This window comes from Rhineura floridana, chromosome 1, assembly GCF_030035675.1.
Source record: "Rhineura floridana isolate rRhiFlo1 chromosome 1, rRhiFlo1.hap2, whole genome shotgun sequence".
NCBI classification, from domain to species: Eukaryota; Metazoa; Chordata; class Lepidosauria; order Squamata; family Rhineuridae; genus Rhineura; species Rhineura floridana.
The window spans coordinates 29,860,086-29,885,816 of NC_084480.1; the positions used below are offsets into that span (position 1 = coordinate 29,860,086).

The 25,731-nt window shown below is 43.9% G+C and overlaps 1 protein-coding gene across 1 annotated transcript in view; it reads right to left on the minus strand.

The window, feature by feature from the left end:
• OXCT1 (3-oxoacid CoA-transferase 1) overlaps positions 1-25,156 on the minus strand; it is a 78,950-nt gene extending 53,794 nt beyond the window's left edge. The window contains exons 1-4 of the mRNA XM_061617185.1: positions 24,901-25,156; positions 15,817-15,925; positions 13,040-13,130; positions 1,848-1,983 (exon numbers count right to left, since the gene is read on the minus strand). Of these exons, the coding sequence (XP_061473169.1) occupies positions 1,848-1,983; positions 13,040-13,130; positions 15,817-15,925; positions 24,901-25,008 (444 nt within the window). The 5' untranslated portion in view covers positions 25,009-25,156. The remainder of the gene's footprint in view (positions 1-1,847; positions 1,984-13,039; positions 13,131-15,816; positions 15,926-24,900) is intronic.
• Positions 25,157-25,731: the final 575 nt, after the last annotated feature.

Here is a 25,731-nt window from a genome sequence, read left to right on the forward strand (position 1 = left end):
GAATTTGAATCTACTGTAATTTTCTTACATTTTCCTCTTTATTATTCTGTTCACTGCTTTGGAAGCCTTGGCCAAAAAGTGGTATACACATAAACCGATGATGGTGACAATGATAATAATCTATTAGATTTCCTACCCGCCCCTTCACTGTTACTGACTGATTGGCAAATCAGTCAAGCAATGGGGCGCATCCTAAAATAATGCATCTCAGGTGTCCAAGGCCAGGATAAAAAAAGATATGTCTTCAGCAAATGACAAAAACTACATAACGAAGGTACTCCTTAGCAGGGAGGGAACTGCACAGCTGAGGGGCTGCCACAAAGAATACTCTCTCCTAGGCTTCCAAACCTATGAGGGTGGTAGAACCTCCCTCTGCCAATCTTAACACCAGAAAGGGTCTGTAGTGAAGGATGCAGCCTTTCAAAGATTGGGGCCTAAGTCGTTTAGGCAGCCTTTCCCAACCTTTGGGTCCCCAGATGATGCTAGACTACAATTCCCATCATTTCTGACCGGTAGCCATGGCAGCTGGGGCTGATAGGAGTTGTAATCCAATGACATCTGAGAACCCAAAGGTTGGAAAAGGCTGGTTTAGGGTTTTCAATGCTGATGTGAGCACCTTGAATTAGGCCCAGAAACAAACTGGCAATGAACCCAGCTATTTTAAAACATAGGTTACATGAGATCAAAATGGAACCCCAGCCAAGAATCTGGCTGCTGCATTTCAGACCAATACATATTTCTGAGTCATCTTCAAGGGCTGCCCCATGTAAAGCATGCTGCAATATTCCCATCTGGAAGTTACCACAGCGTGGAGGTGAGTAGCCAAGCCATCTCTGTCCAAAAGGGGCCATAGCTGGGTAAATCAACTGGAGCCTGAAATAGGCACTCCTATCTACTGAGGTCACCTGAGCCTCCACTGACAATGTTGGATCCAAGCTATGGAACTGCTCTTTCCAGGTCAACACAGCCCTGTCTAGAACAGGCCACCTCCCTACTCCCAGACTCAAGAACTCTGAACACACAACACCTGTCTTTTCAGGATTCATTTTCAAAGGTATGCATCCAGAGAATATATCTGCAACATTATCCTAGCATCATGGCATGTAACAATGTGCTAGCATAGCAGTCAATACCTTGCCTACCAGGCATGCAGCTCTAGTGCAGCAAGCCTTGGAAATAGTTTCAAAAGGCCCTGCTGGTTATACCATGGCTGGAAGAGTGCCATCTAGTGACAATGCAGAAGTGGGCCTTTTCTGCCATGAACTGACTCACTGGAACACCCTCCCCAATGCAATCCAAGAGGTGTCAACTGGGACATGTTTTAGATGGCTATTAAAACCTTATTTATTTCTTCAGGCATTGTCCAACTGTTAATTTTTAGATTGCCCTACTCAATATTTTGTTCCAATTTTCTGGATTTTTATTGATAGCATGTATTTTCATTTTATTTTGTACTAGCAGCCTCATGTGCAGCATCGCTCAGAAATTCTAAGAAACCAAAAATACAGCTTTGAAATCAGTGGTTAAAATCACTGCAGTTTTGAAAGATTTAAAACTTGATTCAAAATAGTGTCCAATTGTATCCAAACATGGGGGGCGGGACTGCTCCTTCATCTCAGGAACCATCATGGATAATTTGGTTATGATATCTTAGGAGGTGTCCAAATGCATAGAGAACAAACAATCAAGCTTTCCAAAATACATAGTATTATGGCTTAGTTATGTAAACTGCTTAGACATTTGACAGACAGACAGAGAGACAGACAGACAGTCAGTCTATACATTTATTAGCTAAGTAAATAATGAAACAAGGAAAATGAATGAGCCCCTTGAGGAAAGCATTTTACCTGTGGCGTAAGCTCTACTTCTAGCTCCCCACACAAATACTGCCGCTCAAATTCTGCATTCTCTCCAACATAGGACGATACCATGCGTTTGATCTGCTTGGACTGAAGCAAGAGCCCAAGTCCAAAGTTGTCTACCCTACACAGAAAAAGTTGTTAGACAACAGTCATTACAAAACTCATTTATTTATTTATAATAATATTTGTATACCACCATTTCGTTAAAAACACCCAAGCAGTTTACAATATTTTAAAACAACCATGTAAATGTTTTTTAAAAACATTAAAAATACAGAAAAAACAAACATCAAAAGTTAAAACAGAAGGCACCTGCTGAATCTCTGTTTGCAGAGCATTCCAGAGAACTGGCCCAATGAAGGCTTGATTTCATGTCGATACTAAATGAGCCTCGCCAACTCAAGTGACAACCAAAGCTGCTCCTGCAGATTATCTCAATAATCAAGCTGGGATATAAGGGTTCAGGCGGTCCCTAAGATACCCTGGATCTAAGTTGTTCAGGAATTTGTAAATTAATACAAGGACCTTGAACCTGGCTTGGTAGCAGATGGGCAGCCAGTGCACATGTTTTAAAAGTGGTGTCACATGTTGTCAGCCATGTGATCCCATCAGCATTCTGGCCACTGCATTTTGCACCAGCTGTAGCTTCTGAACCAAGCTAAGAATAGCCCCACATAGAGCGCATTGCAGTAATCTAGCCTTGAGGTTACCAATGTATGAACTACAGAAGTTAGACTATCCCTGTCCAGGAGCGGCAGTAGCTGACAAACAAGGCAATGCTGGTAAAAGGCACTCCTAGCCACAGGATGCTTGGGCCTCTAGTGACAAAGATGAATCCAGGAGTATCCCTAGGCTACAGACCTGGTCCTTCAGAGGGAGCATGACCTCATCCAGAACAGGTAACCTGCCTATCTCCTGGACATGGGAACCACCTACCCAAAGAACCTCCATCTTCCCAGGATTCAAGCAGGGAATTGGCCCTCATCCAGTTCACTACAGCATTCAGACACTGATCCAGACCATCCACAGCTTCTCCTGATTCAGATGTTATAAAGAAATAGAGCTGCGTGTTATCAGCATTCTACTGACACCTTGCTCCGAAACTCATAATGACCACTCCTAATGGCTTCATATAGATGTTGATTAGCACTGGGGAGCAAATAGTACCCTGCGGAACCCCATAGCACAAGTGCCAGAGGGCTGAGAAACACTTACCCAAGTGCCAGGGGGCTGAGGAACACTAACCCACTCTCTTGACGCAACCCTGAAGGTAAGAGCACAACCATCGTAGTACAGTGCCTCCAACTACCATCCCACTGAGTCAGTCCAGGAGGATACCATGGTTAATGGTGTCAAATGCCCGGAGCTTGGAAAAGTTACTTTTTTTTAAACTACAACTCCCATCAGCCCCAGCCAGCATGGCCACTGGATTAGACTGTTGGGAGTTGTAGTTCAAAAAAGTAACTTTTCCAAGCTCTGCAAATGCCCGACAGATCGAGCAGAGGTAATAGGGTCGCACTCCCCAATCTCTCTCATGATAAAGACCATCCATCAGGGTGACCACATGCCACAAAATGTTACGAAAATTCTCAGTGAGACACCCCTTTCCAAAATGTAACATAGATAGATATTCCACACTTTAGCATTACTCTTGGGTTGTGTATGTATACCCTAGCTATTCTCAAGTACCTGAATGCCACAACTGTAAAGACCCTTAACTGTTAGATGACACTAATTTAATGAGACAGCTGGATCACCCACGACACAATCAGCGTGTGTTTACAACTTGCCAGTTTGAAAAAGGAGCTGCCTCTTAATCAGACCATTGGTCCACTTAGATCATTTGTCTACACCCCGAGCGGGGAAATATTTTCCACCCAAGGGCCACACACTCTTCTGGCAACTTTCCAAGGGCCACATGCCAGTAGTGGGCAGGGCCACAGGCACAAATGGGTGGAGCAATAAACATAAATGTGGCCAGAATGTGGCCTGGGGAGAGGATTGAAGGGCCACATGTGGGTCCCAGTCCTGAGGTTCCTCCCCCCCCCGGGTCTACAGCAACTGGCAACTCCCCAGGATTTCAGACAAGAGTCCTTCCAACACGTATCTGGATTTGCCCGGGATTGAACTTGGGGGCATGTGTGTTTCTTCTACCTCAGGACCACAGTCTGTAGAGGGGACCCCCAATAATTCAGAATAATTCAATAATTAACCACCCCTTCTACGACAGGGAAATATATACAGTAGAACCCCGCTTTGCAGTGTTCCACTGATACAGCGGTTGTCAATTGCGGAAAGGCCCCGCTCCTACGACACTTGTTCCACTTTTACAGCGTTTTTCAGGCGTCGGGTGCCATTTTAGACAACGTTAGTCAATGCGTTTCGCTTTATGGCGGATTTCGCTTTGTGGCGGCGGTCTGGAAAGGAACCTGCCATATGAGCGTGATGTTGTAGTTACAATGCCCAATTAGGACCTGGGAGGTCAGAGTTCAAACCCCACTTAACCATGGAACTCACTGGGTGACTTTGGGCAGTCACTAGATCTCAGCCTTCACTACTCCACAGAGACATTGGGAGGATAAAATAGAGAAGGGGAGAACCACATACACCACCTCCTGTTCCTTGGAGGAAAGGCAAGATTTGTATAATAAATAAAATAAATATTCCTGTTAAAGCATGAGGGGGTTATAACTGTAATGAGAAATCAAAAAGGTGTAAGACAGTAATTTGTGGGAAGACAAAGACATAAGCTCTGTTAAGCAATTATTCATCAAGTAGCCTCAAATGTCTAGATTTTTGTGTCCAAAAGTAGAAGACACATGTCCCTACTCAGCCGACATGTGGGGCACAGAATGGGCTCCATGGTGAACAGTAGTGGAAAAAAAGGTCTTGTTATTAGAGAGAGATATCTGTCTCATCTCATTAAGTGCTCCTCTAATCCACTGGGCTACCTGCCTCAGCGAATTGGCTAATAGCAAGTACATATCTGAAACAGTTTCAGTACATCCATAGCTGTTGCAGGCTATTGACCTACAACTTGACAAAAATCTGAAGCAGACAAAAGGCCACACCCATGAGGGACACTCGGGTTAGGGTTGCCAAGTTCTTGGCCTGAGATTGATCCTGTATCTTTAGGAGAAGAGAAAGTCAGCCAAGTGCAGGTGTTCTTGCAACTCTGTAATGGGAAAAACCACAAGGTGGAATTCTCCCTTCCCCCTGCACTACTTTTAAAGATACAGAAGACCTCTTGGTTGCCAGGCCTGGCCTCCACAGAATCCTTTCTTTCTTCTTATTTTAAAAACTATTGTATAGACAAGGCTGGCAGCTGGCCAGGGATGTACAGGATTACGGATGTTCATTTGATCCGTTTTCTTTAAAAATGTATTATGCTTTTCTACTACAAAATAGCATTCCGAAGTAAATGTATTTAGCCCCAGAGCAGAAGAAACAAACCCATATTCCTTTTGTCATGATGGTGGTATGAGTTTAAGCAACTTAAAATATGGTATACACATCCTCAGAGTATTTATTTTTGTACCGCAGGAATGGCAAGACCACCAAACACAGGGTCTAAAATTGCCTAGCTGCACCATTAGACATTGGGTTTTTACTTTTACCATATAGATGTTTTCGGTTTGGTCTCTTGCACACACATACGTGCACACTCACACACACCGGACTCACCCATCCAGCAAAATATCCTGCTAGGTTGACTGCTACAGTATTCCTGTACATACCTACCTCCTCCTCCTTCCAAGCCATAAAGTTATAAAAGTTACTGTAAGTCACCTGTTTTATGGCTAGCTGGGTTAAATGTCCCCAATCCAACATGAAACCGGCTTGGTGGAGAATGGCAGGAATAAGTGTAGGTAGGGCCCCAATCTGCACTATACATTTAAAGCAATACCATACCACTTTAAACAGTAATGGCTTCCCTCCCATCCCTTTGCTGTAGTTCAAGATGGCATCACTCAGGGACATGTGATCTGCTCTTTGTGGACAACTTTTAAGAAAAATGGTTGCCATGTAGACTCAGAAAAAATATGTAAAAGACAATTGCATCTGAGTTCAATATTTATTTTGCAATGAAAGGAGAGAGATGGAGAACAGGGGGGGAGGGACAGCTCTGTAATATTTGCTAATCTTGGATTTCATAATATCCCTTATAACAAGGATAGGGAACCTTTTTCAGCCTGAGGGCCACATTCCTTTGTGAGCAAACTTCTGGGGGCCACATGCTGGGGTAGGTGGGGCCAGAGGCAAAAATGGATGGAGCAACAGATGTGACTCTGGCCACATTCACACCTTACATTTTTTTCACTTTAAACAGTCATGGCTTCCCCCAGAGAATCCTGGGAAGGGTAGTTTGTGAAGAGTGCTGAGAGTTGTTACGAGACCGTTATTTCCCTCATAATTCTCAAGAGTTCTCTGGGAAGAGGGACTGACTGTTAAATCACTCAGGGAACTGTAGTTCTGTGAGGAGAACAGGAGTCTCCTAACAACTTTCAGCACACTTCACTTCCCAGGATTCTTTGAGGGAAGCCATGACTGTTTAAACTGGAACAATAGTGGAATGAATGTATGGTGTGAATGTGGTCTCTTGCATTTGTGCAATAGGCTCCATTCAGCCATGCAAAAATACATTTTAAAAAAGTCAGAGGTTTCTACACACATCTCCCTATCCCAGGATGCAAGAGGCATTATTACAGTTCAAGGGTTCCAGCCAGATGAAAGCACTCAAAGTAGGATGCAGAACAGGGTTGGTGAGGAGTACACCCTGGGGAGAGTCCTGATGGCCAGACAGAGAGGCTTGTAGGACTACTTTTAGCCCCGGGCCAGAGGTTACCCACCCCTGGCTTATAACTTGAAATGTAAAAGACACACTGATTATTTCCAGTTTTCTCTTTTAAAAATAAAAAAAAACTTTTTAGAAGATGACACCAAAAATAGTAGCTTCCCCAGGCCTTTATTGCCATCATGAAGGTTTCTCCTCTAGCAATGAAGCAGCAGTGGAGAAGAGTAGCTGACTGTGATCTAAAAAATTAGCTTGGCACAGGACTCCAAACCTGTACAAGGAGGGGCAAGAAATCCACTTTCCTCCTATGCTTGTCCCAGGTGGGATGCTCTATAATAATAATAATAATAATAATAAAATTTTATTTTTATGCCGCCTATCTGGCCGAGTGAACGGCCACTCTAGGTGGCGCACACAATTTAAAATAAGATACAGCAATTAAATACAATATAAATACGACATATGAATACAGTCCTCAACTAATCAACCCACCCACATCTGTACGTTATATACTAAATTTGCTAGGGATCCTGTATGCCCGCTGAAATAGCCACGTTTTTAATCCTTGGCGAAAGCTTACCAAGGAGGGGGCATGGCGAAGATCGTATGGGAGAGAGTTCCAGAGGGTGGGGGCCACAGTCGAGAATGCCCTCTCTCTAGTCCGCACCAGCCTGATTGTTTTCACTGGTGGGACTGAGAGAAGGTCTTGTGAGGCTGATCTTGTAAGGCGGCACATTTGGTGATGCTGGAGGCGCTCCTTTAGATAAACTGGACCGAAACCATGTAGGGCTTTAAAGGTTAACACCAACACCTTGAATTGGGCTCGGAAGACAACTGGTAACCAATGTAGGTCTTCTAACCCTGGAGTGATGTGATCCCGCCGGCGGCCATTCTTTATTAGCCGTGCCGCTGCATTTTGTACCAGTTGTAATTTCCGAACCGTCTTCATGGGTAGCCCAACGTAGAGCGCATCACAGTAGTCTAAGCGAGAGGAGACCAGGGCATGCACTACTCGCGGGAGCAGATGAACCGGAATATAGGGTCGCAGCCTCTGTATCAGGTGTAACTGATACCAAGCTGCCCGGCTCACTGCTAACACCTGAGCCTCCATGGACAGCTTGGAGTCAAGAATGACCCCGAGGCTGCGGACCTGGTCCTTTAGGGGCAATCTTACCCCATTCAACACCAGGTCGATATCTCCCAATCTTCTCTTGTCTCCCACAAGCAGTATCTCGGTCTTGTCGGGGTTCAGTTTCAGCCTGTTTCCTCCCATCCATTCACTTACAGACTCCAGGCACTTGGAAATGGTATCCACAGCCAACTCCGGTGAGGACTTAAATGAGAGATAGAGCTGAGTGTCATCCGCATATTGGTGGCACTGCAACCCAAATCTCCTGATGATAGCTCCCAGCAGCTTTACATAGATGTTAAATAGCATGGAAGAGAGGATAGAGCCCTGTGGCACACCACAATTAAGAGGCCAAGGGTCTGAAACCTCCTCTCCCAATGCCACCCGCTGGTGCCTGTCAGAGAGATAGGAACGGAACCACCGTAAAACAGTGCCTCCAATTCCCATTCCCTCCAGGCGGCCCAGGAGGATACCATGGTCGACGGTATCAAAAGCCACTGAGAGATCAAGAAGGACGAGGAATGAGCATTCACCCCTATCCAACGCCCTCCTCAAATCATCCACCAGAGCGACCAAGGCTGTTTCAGTTCCATGACCAGTCCTGAAGCCCGATTGTAATGGATCTAAGTAATCTGCTTCCTCCAAGTGTGTCTGTAACTGTTTGGCCACCACCCATTCGATCACCTTCCCCAAAAATGGTAGATTGGAGACTGGGCGGAAGTTATTCAAATCTTGGGGATCCAAGGAGGGCTTTTTCAAGATGGGCTTTATTACCGCCTCCTTGAGGGCAGATGGCAAAGCACCCTCTTCCAAGGAAGCATTTACCACCGCCTTGATCCCATCGCTCAGTCTCTCTCTGCAGCCCACAATCAGCCATGTAGGGCAAGGGTCAAACAAACAGGTGGTCGGTCTCACAGTAGAGAGCATCTTGTTCACTTCCTCAGAGGGAAGAGGCTGAAACCGATCCCATCGGACCGGATAGCAACTGGCCGTCTCTGGCCTGCTTCCTGTGTCCACGGCGTACGGAATTGAGCCCCAGAGATGGGGAACCTGTGGCCTTCCAAATGTTGCTGGACTACAGTTCCCATCATCCCTGGCCATTGCAAAGCTGTCTGGGGCTCTCTTGGGAGTTGGAGGCCAACTCCAACTGGATGGGCCACAAGCTCCCTTACCCTTCTCAGTGCAGTTCATTCCTGTGCTCTCTGAATAGAGTGGCTTCTGTTTCTTGGTCGCTCTGAGCATGATGGAAACAGAAACATGAGTGGAAAAAGTTGTTAGAGCTTTTTCATATTCATATACTATGTGCATCACATGGTACACATTCACAATATTCACAAACCTAGCAAATGAAATCTAATAGGGACTACAAGGCAAGGTTAATCTTTGTTCTCTCTCCTGCATGACACACAGTTCTAATGCAGTAGTTGACTTCAGGCTTGGAAAATCTTCTGTGTTTCCACTCCTCCTTTGCAGCCTGAAACAACCTTGTCAACAGAGTGTGAATATTTAGAGCCTCCATATTTTAGGAATTACTAGGACAAACTGACCTACCAGAATGCTGAAGTAACCTCCCTACTATAATTAGAAAGAGCTTTTCTGAAATACATGATTAACGTTGTCAATACTACAATAAACACTGTTAACATCTGATGAAACTGATTTTTAAAAGATTAATTTCACATAGTTCGGCTGGTCTGAGGATTTATTTTAAAGAAGGCTCTAGCTTCTATTTCTTTGGCAATCTCAGGGTCACAATTTGTTGCCATTGTGAGCTGAAATGAATGTGACCAAGTCCATCAAAATTCAACTGCTAAGCAACAAGAGGCTGCAAAATGACTCAGTCAGTACATCCTAATTTCACAATGCAAATGATGAATTTGTTGGATACCTCAAAACTTCCCTGGGCAAGGAAACTCATCCAAAAAGATGAACTTCCATTGCCAAACATGCATTTCTCAGCACTCAAAGCAACCTGTATCCACATTTGATTGTTTTTACGTGATTAGCTAAGAGATGTTTTGTCACTCTCACAGTGCTGTTGATGTAAATATGATTTATTGTTGTGATAGTCTGACTTTTCAGACTGCTTTAGATTATTATATATTCTATATTTTTGTGTTGTACCCCACTCTGAGATTGATTTAAATGAAGAGTGGGTTATAAATTACCAAATCTAAGGGTGGCATTCAATGCTAGTCCAATGCAGGATAGACCCACTGAAGTTAATGGACATGACCAACTTAGGTTCATTAATTTCAGGGGGTCTGCTCTGAGTAGGGCTTAGTCAAATACAACCTTAATTAATTAATTAATAAGCTTAACTGGTCTGAGACTGGTCAGTACTTGAGTGAGAAGCGGCTCTTGAGTTCCACGACAGAACAAAAGTGGGATATATTTATGTAATAAATTAAATTATGCACTTCATAAAAAAGTTCATACTTCTGATGGCTCCACACATCAACTTCAAATCACGCTAGATGGCCTGGAATTTTAAAGTTTCTCTGTTCAATCACGGTACACCATCCTTGATTTTATAAAATCTGCACACAAATCCTCTTGCTAAATGGGTTGCTACCTGGCACCTGGAGGCACACATCTGCCCAGCAGAGGCCTTCCCTGCTGCCTACGATGTCCCATTGCCCTCACCATTCCCCTCCTGCAACAATTAGGCTTGAAACAAGCCTTCTATTGTAGCTAATGGAAAGGGGTTTTTTCAAGCCTAATTGTTGCTGGGGAGGGGCAATCTTCCTGGTGTTTGGAGCTGAAGAGGAAAGGTTACCTCTTGCCTCCTCAGCTGCACTATCCAAGATCACCACACACACAGTAGGCTTGAAAAAAGGCAAAGAGACTTTTTCATGCCTTATGGGGGCGTGGGGGAGGAGCGAGAGAGAAAGAATGTGTGTATGTGGTTGTGGCCCTTGCACATGTGTTTGCAAATGTGTGCAGGGGCTCAAAAAGGTTGCCCCCCACCAAAAAAAATGGTTGGAGATCCCTTTACTAAAATGTAAACCAAAGCCTTGGTAAAACTTCTCAGTGGACTTCTTCACAGGTGCGATGTAGGGCACCAGAGTATCAGGAATGTTTAAGCTAGTGCCAACACTAACTGACTGAGAAATTAAAATAGCTCACACAGAAACTTAGCCAATACAGTCAACATGACCCCATATACCCTTTGTCCCTGTTTGGGCACTCACAAAGAAAATCTATAACAGTCACAGAAGAAAAATCATGGATCTGTCAAACAGGCTAGAAATTAAACACTGCAGGAGAACTGCAAATCATCATCATGTATCATATATTTTGTTTTCAGCATTTGTATGCCACCCCGTAACACAAAATTCCCTGGACAGCTTATACACATAGACACACACACACATATGTGCATATTGATTCATCACTTGCAGGTTGTTGCTGGGTTTGGGGGAGGTTTGAGCAAGGGGTTTATACATTTTCTCACACTCAAAATTAAACATAAAAGCATAAAGTCAAAATTAAATAAATGCTATTAAAACAGAGCACACAACACCTCCAAGGTTAAAAACACCAATTTAAAAACTAAGAGGCCCAGACAACAGAAGCTCATTCTCCGTAGACAATGAAATTTTCCATCACTGATTTCTGAAAAACTATGGGTTTTTAAATTTTATTTTTTTAAATTAAATTATAATGATAATTTAAAATTTTCCAGGCAGTTTTTGATGTCAAGGTTACCATATTTCAACAAAAAGACTTCAAAAGTGAGGTTCTAGCCTGACACGGCTAAACTAGAACTGATCAGCAAATTCAGCTAGGACTTAATCAGAACTCTGGGTTGTTTCGTACTATGGTTAGGAAATTAGTATGGCATAGACACAGCCCACAAGAGATTGCTGTGACTGCTGTTGTGAATGTGCCACACTGTTTTTACCTTAAATACATAGGAACAAAGGAAGCTGCCTTACACTGTGTCAGACCATCTAGCTCAGTATTGCTGACACCAGGAATAGTCAAAATAGAATCCAGATATTGCTAGACTACAACTTCCATTAGCCCCAGCCAGCCTGACCAATGGTCGGGGTAATGTGAGTTGTAGTCCAACAGCATTGGGAGGCACCACTTTGTCTACCCCTAGTTTATATCGACTGGCTGCAGCTTTCCAGGCTTTCAGACAGGTGCTTCTCCCAGCCCTAACTGCAATGCCAGGGATTGAGCCTGGGACCTTTTGCATGCAAAGCAGAGGCTCTTCCATTGAGTAACTGCCCTTCCCTGTTTAAGCTCTGCTTAAACCTAATTACCCACAGCTATTCCTTTGTATTTCATAACCGTTTCTCAACAGTGATTAAAAACATTTCCCTTCTGCATCCATGTAAACACCTGCCAGTTAAGATCTGGAGCAACAACTCTAGCAGTCCCAATGAAAGAGAAACCTCTGTTTGCAATGTTTCACATTTAATGGTTAGGGAAACTACCGGCATGTATTATTTTTTTTAAAGGGGGGGAGATGCAGAGAATACAGGTTACTCAGATCTGCAGAACACTCCTAAATATCTCTTCTCACAACAAAAAAGAGAAGTGTAGTAACTAAAACAATCCTGACATTTCTTAAGTATTACCATAAAAAAACCTTGTGTATAGTTTAAATATATCATTTCATGTATTCTCAGTATACCGTGTCAAGTTTCCAACAATGGCAATCAAATTGCGAAATGAAAAAAGACCAAAAGTGTTTTAATAATGGAGGAACCTGTATTATCTTATCATTCAGTTACACTGTCAATACTAGTATCAACAAATGAGGAGAAGAGCTTATTAATGTTTAACTGGTGAAGTGTAGCATTCAAGGAAAGTATGTTAGATTAGAAAGCCTGAGCTTTCACAGGAAGCATCCAAATCCCTCTGGAATTGTGGAGACACTTGTTAAGACTGGTAACACAGGAAAGTCAATTCAAATGAAGACACAGGTCTCAACGCTTTGCATACAAGAATACAGCTAGGCACTGTTCAGACCTATTAAAACTTTTATATAATGCTTTTAAAGTCATTTTAGCCTCATCATTTCAAATCATTATTATTTATAAATTTACATACTGCTTAATGCCAAACAGACTTCTATTTTTCAACATGGGTTCTTCCAGAGGGAAAAATAGGGTGCTTCTCTACCCATACAAACACACACACACAATGCAACAGGGCTAGGGATCCGTTGTCAGTGTGCAAAGAGAATCCCAATTAGATTTTGAATAATGAGTGAACCAAGAACAGATGCACACATACCCTGCATTGTTACTGACAGCAGTTATGCCTTTTACGCCAGTCTTCAACAGTGCTCCTATGAGGTTCTCGGGAATGCCACAGAGCCCAAAACCTATGCAACACAAACAAATTACTCATCAGTGAACAACTCCATTAAAAAAACGACACACACACGTACCAAATTCTCTCAATTGGGGCAGGGACCCGGCTCAGTAGCACATGAAGGAACACCACTCAAAAGAAGTGGTCTCTCTCATATGATGCAGTATGGTGTAGTGGTTAGAATATTGGACTAGGACCTGGGAGACCAGGGTTCAAATCCCCACTCAGCCATGAAGGTCCCTGGGTGATTGTGGGCCAGTCATTGCCTCTCAGCCTAACCTGAAATGGAGAGGGGGAGAACTGTGTTTGTATCCCACCTTCTGTTTCGTGGAGGAAAGGTGGAATATAAATGTAATAATAACTGAAAAATAAAACATTAGGCATAAGGCCAACAAAAGTCCTCCCCTACCCATCTCCCAATTCTTTGGCATTCACAAAAGACTTGGGTGATGGTAAGCTCCACCAGATACCACGCAAATTACGGCTCACTAGTAAGCCAATCCAAAACTTAAGGAACCTATTAAATATCAGTGTGATGATCAAATTTGTGGATTGCAAAGAGGAAAAACCCAACTAGCTTCTGAAACAATAGATAGAAACAGAACGTTCTCAGATGGATGTTTTAGAAATGTAACCATTCACTTATTAGCAGAGGGATAGGGAGCCTTTGGCCTGCCAGGACTCCCCGTCTGACTCACCAAGTCATTTTCCAAAAACCATGCCCACCTGCCCCCACACGTGACATCATGTGTGACATTAGGTATGATTGCACAGGGAATTCAGTGCTCTTGGTCACCATCTCCCCCCTCCCATCCCTATAGACTAACTTTGACAGGTGGGTGGAACGACCCACGCATCAGCCCCCTTATGTCATTATGATGTCAGATGGTTGACAAGTGAGTGGTCCCATCCACTTGTCAAAGCTTGACCGTGAGGTGGGGGCTGAGATAAAGATTTGGCCTGCCAGACTAAAAGCATTCCCCACCCCACATTGAAGGCTTCCTACAATTTCTCTCTCTCTCCCCCACTCTTTTTTTACATTGCACAAATGCAAACTTGACCTCTTCCCCATCTTACAGATCACAGCTTTCTTCTCAACTGAACTCTGTGCTGGTTTCCCCTTTCTGCAAATATTGCCCTCTCCAGCAATAAAACTATCTACACAATCCTTCCTCTATTTATCTTTCTATTTTCTTAGGCTGTTGATCTTCCAGAGCAATCCTCTTGGTGATAAAGGTATAATTCTAGTCAGCAGAGACCAAACTACAGCCCTTCATATTCTAAAAGCTCTCAACTTTAAATATTTTTATGCTCTGTCATGAGAACTTCACCTGCATCCTGAAGACCTCACCTTGTTCAAAAAACATTACTTGTAAAATGTGTGTGATGCTTGCTTTTACCCTAAATTGCACCTATAACTTTGTCTCGTAAATTTTCAAGGGCAAAGATTAGTGTTGTTATTACCACCAACTCCAAAAGCCTATAGATGCACAGACTCACTGAAGGAAATGTATATGGGACTGCACAGATGTTTTTGCAACTCAGAGCACTAGGTGTGGCCAGTAAGTTGGGTCCTTGAAGCCAAAGGTGGTAGCAGAGTTGTTCCTGTTCAGAGACAGAGGTGTACCAGTACCTAGCTTGCAGGCATCTCTTGAAGCTGTTGAAAATGTCTTCAGACTAGCCAGTTATTTTGATGATTGATTTGTATTGCTTTTAAATATTTTTATGTTGCTGTATACCACTCTGATGTTTTGTGAGAAGATGGTATATAAATGCTTTTATATATAAATAAATAAACTTCCCATTCCAGTCAAAATATAATCCCTTTCTGCATCTTCTAAATTGCATGCATACTGTATGCATGAAGGGGTAAGAGGCTCACACCCCTTTTCTCAACCCCCTGACCTTCACGGAACTGACACACAGGTGTAGACATGTTGTCTCACCACAAAATCAGGACCCAGGACAATGGGGATTCCCAGTCGTGCAGAGAGTCTACATTCACAGGCTCCTTCCAGACCTTCAACCAAACACTTAAGGGGCAAAACCCAGAGGAACCCTGACATGGGGGGCGGGGACGGGGGTGGGACTAGCGAGCCTAATTATGCTCTTCCCTCCCTGCAGTAGAACATGTAGAGATAGTCTGAAGAAATGCCTTTCCCAACTTTAAATGAGTCTCCAAATGTTGTTGGACTCCAACTTCCATTATCCTTGACTATTGGCCAATCTGACGGGGGATAATGGGAGTTGTTGTCCAGTAACACCTGGGAAACCAAGGCTGGGGAAGGCTGCTATCAAAGAATGGGTGTGGAAGGAGTCAAGATAAATTCCGTTACACAAGAAGCTGCCTTAAACCAAGTCAGACCATTGGTCCCATACAGCTCAGTATCATCTACTACACCAACTGGAATCAGATCTCCAGGGTTTCAGACAGGCTGCCTTTCACAGCCTTACCTGGAGACGCCGGGGATTGAACATGGGATCTTCTGTGTGCAAGCCAGATGCTCTACCACTGAGGCATCGCCCTTCCCCCATTCTATCAAAGGCCTAGAAATCCTTCAGTAAGTTTTGCCTGAAACTTTGAAAATCTTAAGAATATCATTTATCTTCTGCGGCGGGGCGGGAGGGATGTTTCCAGTTTATAGAACTGAACAAGTAACTTCTTTGGGAGAGCGCAAGAGGTTCCCATTACTTACCACCAACAAGGAGAGTGGCCCCATTGGGTATATCTTTTACTGCTTCTACTGGATCAGTGTAAAATTTAGTGTTGTGATGGCTGCTTGTAGAAAAACAGCAGCCACAACTCTGGAAAAGTAAAAACAAAAGGGAGAATGCATCAGGGCACAATCTTACGTACTCATTCACAATAAAGAAGGATATCCCATTAGTGGTATCCTATTTTACTGTCCCAGTAGGATGTTGCAGCTGCATGTTAGGATCCCTTCAGAACTCCAAATCTACTCAAATTTGCAGAGGAGGCTTGATGAGGCTCTTACTCCTTTGTTAGATGCAGGTTCCTGTGAGGCTCAATAGTACAGTTTTAATTACTGTAATATGCTTTACACATCCCTTTCCCTCCACTCGGGGTCTTTCCAATGTCCAGGGTTGTGCTGTTACTATCCATACAGTCCTCTGTTTTATCAAGTCCTACCTTAAGTCCACCTCACCTAGGCTTCCTCTGTTGCCTCTGTGGTGGTTTTAGCATCCAAGTTCCTTTCCACAGTGCTGCTGCCCCGTTTCCCTACCCCAGCCCTTCTTATGTCCTGTAAAGAGCTGAGTCAGCATCTTCAGGCTACTCTTGCAGTGATGTCTCATCCAACACAACCAAAGTGGATAAAAATCAGGGTGTTTTTTTTAAAAAAATCAGACTTTTTAAAAATTTAAATTCAATGTTTTTACTTAATCAGATTTTTTTTAAAAAAGTATAGGAGTAAATTTCTCTCACATTCCATTCAATCTTATTGCAAACACGCTAAACCTAACTTTCAGTCTCATAAAAATGAATTAATGGCTTTATCACGCACACATACACCAATGAGCTACATACCAATCAAACATGGGCATTCACTTCAGTTTTTCACCTCATGAAAATGAATCTGCCCAGTCTGACTACAAGCTTTTGCTTCTTCAAAGTCCTGGACTTTCAGCTTCTGTTTCTCTAACTAAAGTTACATGTGCAAAGATACGGGCCTGATGGGAATGAGATGGCAAAAGAATTAGGGCAGAGACAAAATAGAAAAGGACAGCTGGAGGCAGAGTAGAAAGGAACAGCGGAGAGGACCGGAAAGAAAAAAAGGAAGACGTTCTAGTACAGACACAACTTCCAATTCCTATATTCCTCCACACTTTTGCCACAGAAGAATTGTCATGGCTTCTGGGAGTTCAGAGAGACCCCATCCGGGAATATTTTGAAAAAAATTGTTCCTTGGACAAAAAAGCAGGAATTGAAAAATCAGGATAACTTGTATTTCTGTTTCAGTCTGCTGATTTTAATTGTCTTTTAAATGTTTAATTACTTGTTTCTAACTTTTTTATATAACTTTAATATTTCTTGGAAACCACTTACAAGGTTGTTGTTTTAACAATGAGTGGTATCCAAATTTTTTGTTAAATATATAAAATAAAAATAATACTCTCTTTTAAGACTGGATAACTGAAAAGCAACTTACACAGACTGCACATTAGTTTACTTGCAGTTCAGGCTACAGTCCTGAGCATACATAGCAAGATGTAAGCTTCACTGAAGTCATGAAACCTTCCTCCTTCCAAGTAGTCACACTTAGATTCAATCTGGAAGAGTGTTTAGGATCATATTCATAATGTCAGTCTCAACAGGCAGAAACCAGAACCAATGTTAATTTGGTTGTGACTGTGGCCACTGCATATCAATGCCAGCAGCAAGGGCAGTCAAACTTCCACCTTTCATTTGATTATTATAACTGTCACATGCTCACTTCCTTCTAATAGCACATTCAGGTGGTGAGTGCCAACAGGATGATAGCCAACAGGATGAGAAACGGGAGAGAGGCATCAGAGTGCTTATTTGCTTTATGCATTATTCATATAAGGCTACCCAATAACACCCACTCGATGGATCGTCACCTTGTAGTGGTGAGTGGTCTTGTGTGTTCCAATGAACCCTATGAGCGATGCCAGCGGGAGTCATGTACTCCCAGCAGGGTCACCCATGGCAGTAAGGTCAAGGGAGAGGAACCAGACAAAGAAAGATCCAAGAATGTCTTCAACCGTTCTGGTTTCCGTACTTCAATCCCAAGAAGGATGCAGACAAATTGGTACAAGTTCAGAGGAGGGCAACAAGGATGATCAGGGGACTGGAAACAAAGCCCTATGAGGAGAGACTGAAAGAACTGGGCATGATTAGCCTGGAGAAGAGAAGACTGAGGGGAGATATGATAGCACTCTTCAAGTACATGAAAGGTTGTCACATACAGGAGGGCCGGGATCTCTTCTCCATCGTTCCAGAGTGCAGGACATGGAACAATGGGCTCAAGTTGCAGGAAGCCAGATTTCAACTGGACATCAGGAAAAACTTCCTAACTGTTAGAACCATACGACAATGGAAACATTTACCTAGAGAGGTAGTGGGCTCTCCGACACTGGAGGCATTCAAGAGGCAGCTGGACAGCCATCTGTCGGGAATGCTTTGATTTGGATTCCTGCATTGAGCAGGGGGTTGGACTTGATGGCCTTATAGGCCCCTTCCAACTCTACTATTCTATGATTCTATGATAACAATGTGTATGTTACAACGGCTGTGAAAGCGGATGAAGGCTGCAGCAGATATAAGACTTCCAATCGTCATGGTATCCATGCCACTGGATCCAAGCCTTTTTCTGTCAAGATTGTGTGTTGACACATAAAACAAATTCATGCACAGGCGTCTTCCAACCAAATTATCTTGGAAGACAATCTTGCTCAGCCACGAGTGATCGCCAATGAATGAATCCAATAACATTAAGGTTCATAGAAGCACAATTTTTTAAAAAAAGTAAGAGGGCAATAAAATAAAAATTGCCCAATGAGGACTGAGCGTGCTCAGTAGCGATGTGTGCACGGAGGGAAGACAAAGTGGAATGACCTGCTTGGAGAAAATGGCTGTCTGGAATACTGAACAGGAATGCTCCTTTTAAAAGTGACGATGCACTGCAACATTTTGTTACAAATCCCACTTGTTCTTCTTTAAAGCCTAGTCCAGTTTGTTTATTCCACTCGGCTTTTGAAGATTCAAGTTGTGTTATTATTCCATGTTGTATGGCTATTTTTTGTCTAGCTTCAATTAATTGTTTGTACTGTTGTATTTTAAACTGGTAAAACTTATGTGATATATTTTATAAGGAGCGGTATATAAATAATTTTAAATAAATAAGAAAGGCTCTGTCTTGTCTCATTTTGATGTCTGACAGCATACTTTTTTAACAAATATATTTATTTCATACATAAAAATCACATAACAACACTCAATTATATTTTTATTATACAAAAAAAAAGGAAAAGGATATTACTTAGTCGGACAAACCAATATTCTTAAAAACATATAATCAATTTCCTTTCCTGAAATCCCTGAAAGTTTTCCCTTAACACAACGGGCTACTGGATTCCAACTATTTTAAAACTTGTTTATATTTCTCTTTTTTATTTGCATTTGTTTTAATATTTTGCCATCTAAGTAATCAAAATAAAACCTTAAGTTATCAAAGAGTTTTAGGCAGCAATCTACTACATGTCTACTCAGAAGTAAGCTCCATTGGATTCAATGGGTCTTACTCCAAAGTAAGTGTGCATTAGATTGCAGCCTTAATTACCGAGGCTGCATAACCCTACTCACCTGGGGTAAGCCCTATTGAATAGACTTCAATCTGTTCTACTTCTGAATAGACATGGTTAGAATTGCACTGTAAAACGTTGATTCTTGTTGCAGTTTATACATTTTTATTGTACTTTAATTATCTACCGGTCACCTTGTGGATGTTTCTAAATGGAATGGCAAGATAAAACTCTTAATAAATAAGATCCCTTGCAGTGCAAGCATATTTACCCAGAAGCAAGTTCTACTGAATTCAATGAAACATACTCCCTAATAAATGAATTTAGGATTATAGCGGGGTGGGGAACTTCTGGCCAGCCTTAGCCTGTCAAAGATTCAAATTTGGCCCATGAGGCCGTTTTTCTAAAATAATCTGTCACCTATCAATCAGGTGACATCAGCCGATGGATGGGGATACAGTCCTACTCAATTCAGCTGCATGTGCAAGTCCCCCATGGGGAAGTGGCCGATGCAGCCATAACCTGCAGAAAGTAGGACTAAACTCTTCACATAGCAGCTGCTGCATGGGGAGTTCAATCCTAATTCATAGCTATCTCCCCACACACACACACCTGTCAAAGTTGGCCTGCATGGTGGGAGGAGATAAAGATCTGGCCTGCCAGGCCAAAAATATTCCCCACCCCTGCCAGACAGTATACCCATTTACATAGGAGTAAGCCCAATCGAACTCAATGGGGTTTACTTCTAATAGACATGCTTAGGACTGCTCTGTTAATTAATAAAAAAACTATGCATCCTCCTTGTAATCCTGCAACATCAGCAGTATGTTTTACCCATTTACAAGTATCTGCTAGCCTGACCTAATATGTAAAAATGTGCTGCATTTGTAATTGGATTATTAGGCAGCTCTCTCAGGTTTCCTTTGTGCAACTCATTTTCCTTCTTAGAATGTTTTGATTTTATTTATTTATTTTAATTATCAATTTAATTTATGATTAGATTTATATGCCGCCCTTCCTCCCAGTAGAAGCCCAGGGCGGCAATGTTTAATAAGAAACATCAAGTGCTACATTGCTTAAGAAGAAGCTTCTGGCAGCCTTCTGCACAAGAAACTTTAAATAGAAAGAACCAGCCAAGAGTTTGTTCTCCCCAGCATGGAAAGTCACATGCTGCATTTCATCAACACTGACACAACAACAGAAGTCCCAAGCTACCGGTTCGTCACCTTTCTCCAACAAGGACATAGTTTTCAGCCAGTCATAGTGTGCCGACTAGGTCAAAGTCATTTATCATTTTACACATGACTAGTCTCCAGTTCATACTGCAGATTTCTGCATATGGAAACTTCATGAACCAAAATGATGCACATTAAGAAATATGGAAACTTCACCAGAGTTGGCTGTGGATACCATGTCCAAGTTCCTGGAATCCGTAAGTGGATGGATGGGAAGGAATAGGCTGAAGCTAAACCCCGACAAGACCGAGGTGTTGCTAGTGGGAGACAAGAGAAGATTGGGAGATATAGACCTGGTGTTCAATGGAGTAAGATTGCCCCTGAAAGACCAGGTCCGCAGCCTTGGGGTCATTCTTGACTCCCAGCTGTCCATGGAGGCTCAGATTTCGGCAGTGAGCCGGGCAGCTTGGTATCAATTACACCTGATACAAAGGCTGCAACCCTACCTTCCTGCCCATCTGCTCCCATGGGTGATACATGCCCTGGTCTCCTCTCGCTTAGACTACTGCAATGCGCTCTATGTGGGGTTACCCTTGAAAACGGTCCGGAAACTACAACTGATACAGAACGCAGCAGCACGGTTGATCATGAACAGCCGTCATCGTGATCATATTACTCTGGTGTTAGTAGATCTACACTGGCTACCAGTTATTTACTGGGCCCAATTCAAGGTGTTGGTGTTAACCTTTAAAGCCCTATACGGTTTCGGCCCAGTTTATCTGAAGGAGCGCCTCCAGCATCACCAATTATGCCGCCTGATGAGATCAGCCACACAAGACCTTCTCTCGGTTCCACCAGTTAAAACAGCAAGACTGGTGCGGACCAGAGAGAGGGCATTTTCGATTGTGGCCCCCACCCTCTGGAATTCCCTTCCTTTCGATCTTCGCCATGCCCCCTCCCTAATAAGTTTCCGCCGGGCCTTGAAAACCTGGCTATTCAAGCAGGCCTATGGGATCTCTGGGGCGGGTTAGTTATTAATGTTTATTAATTGGTAGAGTGGTGTTTAGATGAATGATGGTCTTATTGATTGTATATTGTATTTTATTGTATTAATGTACGTCGCCTAGAGTGGCCGTTAATTTGGCCAGATAGGCGACTCATAAATAAAATTTTATTTTTATTTTTATTATTATTATTATGCATATGGAAACTTCATGAACCAAAATGATGCACATTAAGCACATTAAGACTGGTTGACACCTAATCCAAAGCTGGACTTCTGCTTGTGCAAAAGGGACTTACTTTTCTTCCCCTTCCCATTGCAGCCTATGACATCTGCCAGTGTGACACTGCATCTCACACAGTCATTACCTTCATCATGGAATCTAGAAGTAGGCAGAACACCATCGTCCCACTAAATACAGATTGCTAGGTCCTTGCACATAATTCCTCACTCACTTGCAGAGCATGAGTGGCCAACCTCTGGCACACACAGCTGGATGTTGTGACACTCCTGGACAAGAGTAGAAGGACCCATGGGCCTAAGCCTATGGGACAGAGTTTGACCTTCCTTGCCAGCACTGTAGATTAGAAGCAGAACCACTTGAGGTAACATCTGCTTTGCATGCAAAAGGTACCAGATTCAGTGCCAGCATCCCCTGGCAAAGCTGGCAAAGACTTCTGCCTGGATCCCTCAAGAGCTGCTGCCAGTCAGTGTAGGCCAGCCTTTGCCAACCTGGAACCGCCCTTGAAACGGTTGTAAGTTCAGGCAAGACAGAATGCCTTTCCTGGATATTTTTTCTTAATATAATGTTATTTGCTATTTAATTTAATTTTTTCTACAATGTATTGCTTATTGATGTATTGCTTTGTTGATGTATTTTTATATTTGTGTTTACTTTTTCCGTAAGCCACCCTGAGGGCCTTTTGGCCGAAAGGCAGGGTATAAATAAACATTAACATAACATAATATGTTTTGGGCCACAAACCCCATCAGCCCCAGGAGCAAAAAAAAAAAAAATCTTTAAAAGTCTTTTAGAATTCTGTTGCTTTCAGCATATTTGTTCAACATTTAAACCTGTTATTTTTACTGTTTGCTTTTGGTAACTTTGCCCTGGAAAACTAAGCACATAAGAAGAGCTTGCTGGATCAGGCCAGTGGCCCATCTAGTCCAAAATCCTGTTCACACAGATGCCCATGGGAAGCCCACAAGCAAGACCTGAGTACAAAGAAGAATCCTCTCCCCTCCTGCCTTTTCCAGGTATTCAGAAGTATACTGCCTCGACTGTGGAAGGAGAGCACAGTCATCATGGCTAGTAACCATTGATAACCTTCTTCAGGAATTTGTCTAGTCCTCTTTTAAAGCCATCCAAACTGGTGGCCATCCCTGCCTCTTGTAGGAGAAATTCCATAATTTAACTATCCACTGTGTGAACTTTGCTTGGAGGGTGAGGGTAAAAATTCTAGAGCCGCTAAATTAAAAACTGCATAACCCCAACTGATTAGCCTATTTCTATTTGGAAATTACAGTGGGCTTCAGGATTTTAAAAGTATACTATCCTGACACTCCCCATCAGGAAGAGCAAGGAGCTGGCAGAAACTATGTTCCCAAAGCACGCTGCCAAGGGCCGGCAAAATCGGTGCAATTTTATTACCAAACCAACCTGCACCAAAAATCCAGCTTTACTTGTCCATAAAACATACAGTAAATAGCCACAGAACAGCAAGTGCTGTAGAGATTCTAACACTGTTAGCCAATTTTGCCACATTTCCACATAGGCAAGAGCTCCTAACCTATAGAACTTGCACTTGAGGCCACGACTCTATACCCACTTACTTGGGAGTAAGCTCCATTAAAACCAGTGTGCTTTACTTCTAAGTAAGAGATGCCTAGGATCAGGCTATATAGTTCAGAAGCAGAGCATCCGCTTTGCATACCAAAAGTGCCAGGTTCAATCCATGGCACACTAGTGTAGTGATAAATTCAGAAGTGGGGCCCCTTCAAAGAGTCACAGCCACGGCCTCCTTTTTTGCTGCTGGGTTAAGAATGAGATCCTTGTTAATGCCTTTTCCCACAACAACAGCCATCCCTAAGAGCCAACAAGAATGGAAGGGGAGAGAGTTAACTACTGAAAAGAGTCTTCCCTGTGGCTGATTCATCTCCTTTCACTTTGAATGGCTCCAATCAGCAGGAAAGGACAAGGAAGTATGTTAGAAGACTCTTCTCAGTGACTAATACAACTCCCCTTTCATGCTGATCTCACAGGATGCTGGAGACAAAGGGACCTTCCTGGGACCCTGCTCCCAAAAAAAGCAAGGGGTCTAAGACCCACCCACCCAAATCCTGGATGACTATATCTCTGCAGTGACATCTCCAAGTCAGAAGGGGACCTGGGAGAGCCTCCTGTCTAAAACCCTGGAACATTAGTGTAGACAGCATAGAGCTAGATGGGCCAAGGATCTGCCTCTGTATCAGGCAACTTGGATGCACTTTAAAGGCATGGTGTGGATCTGCCATATGTCTTCCAAGAGGCATAAGGGAATGCCTGCTTAAAGGTGCAAGAAGTCCTCTAACCGGGCCTACTTTACCACCAGCCCGCTCGTATCCTACTAACTAAGCTAGGCACACAGGGATGAGGGCAAAAAAAAATCGCCAGATGCCCTGTAAGTAAAGCTCGCTCCCCTCCTTCCCCCTCAAGGTCGGCTAAACAAATGGGCGTCTCCATTTTGCAAGCGCGGAAGGGCGCCTCGCAGGTAACTCGCTGGCCCCGGCCACCCAGGAGGCGCAGGGCCAAGGCGCCTCATTCATTCTGCAGCCGGTCGTCTGAGCCTCTGCAACGAAGTCTTCATGCCCAGCGAGCAAGGAGAATGAAAAGGAGCCCTTGTGAAGGTGGCTTGGAGCCTGATAGGAACTAAAAGGGAAGCAGGCCAGGCTGGCGATCGTATCAGGAGCGCACAGTAGAGGGAGGGCGCAGAAATGTCAGTGGGACGCGTTGCTATTTCAGGCAAAAGGTTGCCAAGTGGCCAGAAAGGGGAGGGAGGAGTCCGGCCCTGCTCTTGTGCCTTTAAGAGAGGTATGCACGGCACGGAGCGAAATAGGATCGCCTGCTAACTGCTGCGGATCAGACGAACAGGTTCGAGTAGTAGAGGCGGCCCTATGAAAGGCTGCAATCCTAAGCGCACCCTGGGAACAAGCCCCGCTAAAGCGAGCAAAGCATACTTCCGAGTAAGCATACATTAGATCGGGTTCCGTCTAGAAATCTAAACCGGCGTTGCAAGGCTCCTTCGGGCTGCTACAGCAAGCATCTCCGCGCTGCTTACCTTGGCCGGGGCTCTGAGTAGGAGCTGCGCTGTGCCACAGCCGGGCCCCCAGCGGGACGCGGAGGGGAGGCAGCGGCTAAACCGGGCCAGGAGGCTCTGAGCCGCCATCTTCGAGCTTTTCGCGGGCGTGCAAGGGCGAAGAGGAAGAAGCCGGTGCGAGCGGCAGCTTTGGCGAGGAGGAGGCGGCGGCGATCGATGCCCAGCCCCCTCGACGCGATGCTGCTGGAAAAAAGCGAGCGCGCCTAGCAAATGGGGTGACAAGCGCTGCGATCGCACCGGCCGGGGGTGGGTCAGGGGGCTCGGCGTCCGCGTCCATCTGACGTCGGGTTTTAACCTCTTGCAAGCCTGAAGGGGGAAAGCGATGGCTGTCTTGGGGGGTGCACCAAAGCACAGAGGAGGAGGCCCGAAGGCGACTCCTGTCCTGCTTGTTGTTTGTGTATGTTACAAGCCTGGGAGTTGGATTCTATGCGTGCTTACTCGGAAGTAAACCCCACTGTGCTCGATGGCGCTTACTCCCAGGAACTGCAGGGTTAACTACACCTAACTGAAAGGAACTTTCCCTCGGGGGGAAAAACAGGCCAAGGGCTAGATCTGCATAAGACTACGCATACCTAACTCGGGGAGTCAGTCGCATGGGGCTCAGCGGGACTTACTTCTGGGCGATTTCCGAGTTAACATGGCTATAAAAAGTGACTGGACGAACTTCCGAGCACAAATAAAATGAAGGCGTGGATGTTAATGGACCCTGGTGGTTTGGTTTTCAGGTTGCCCACTTTCCGAGTGGCTCCTGTAGTTGTCCTTCAGCAGCAGTTTTATCTTCGCAGAAATGAG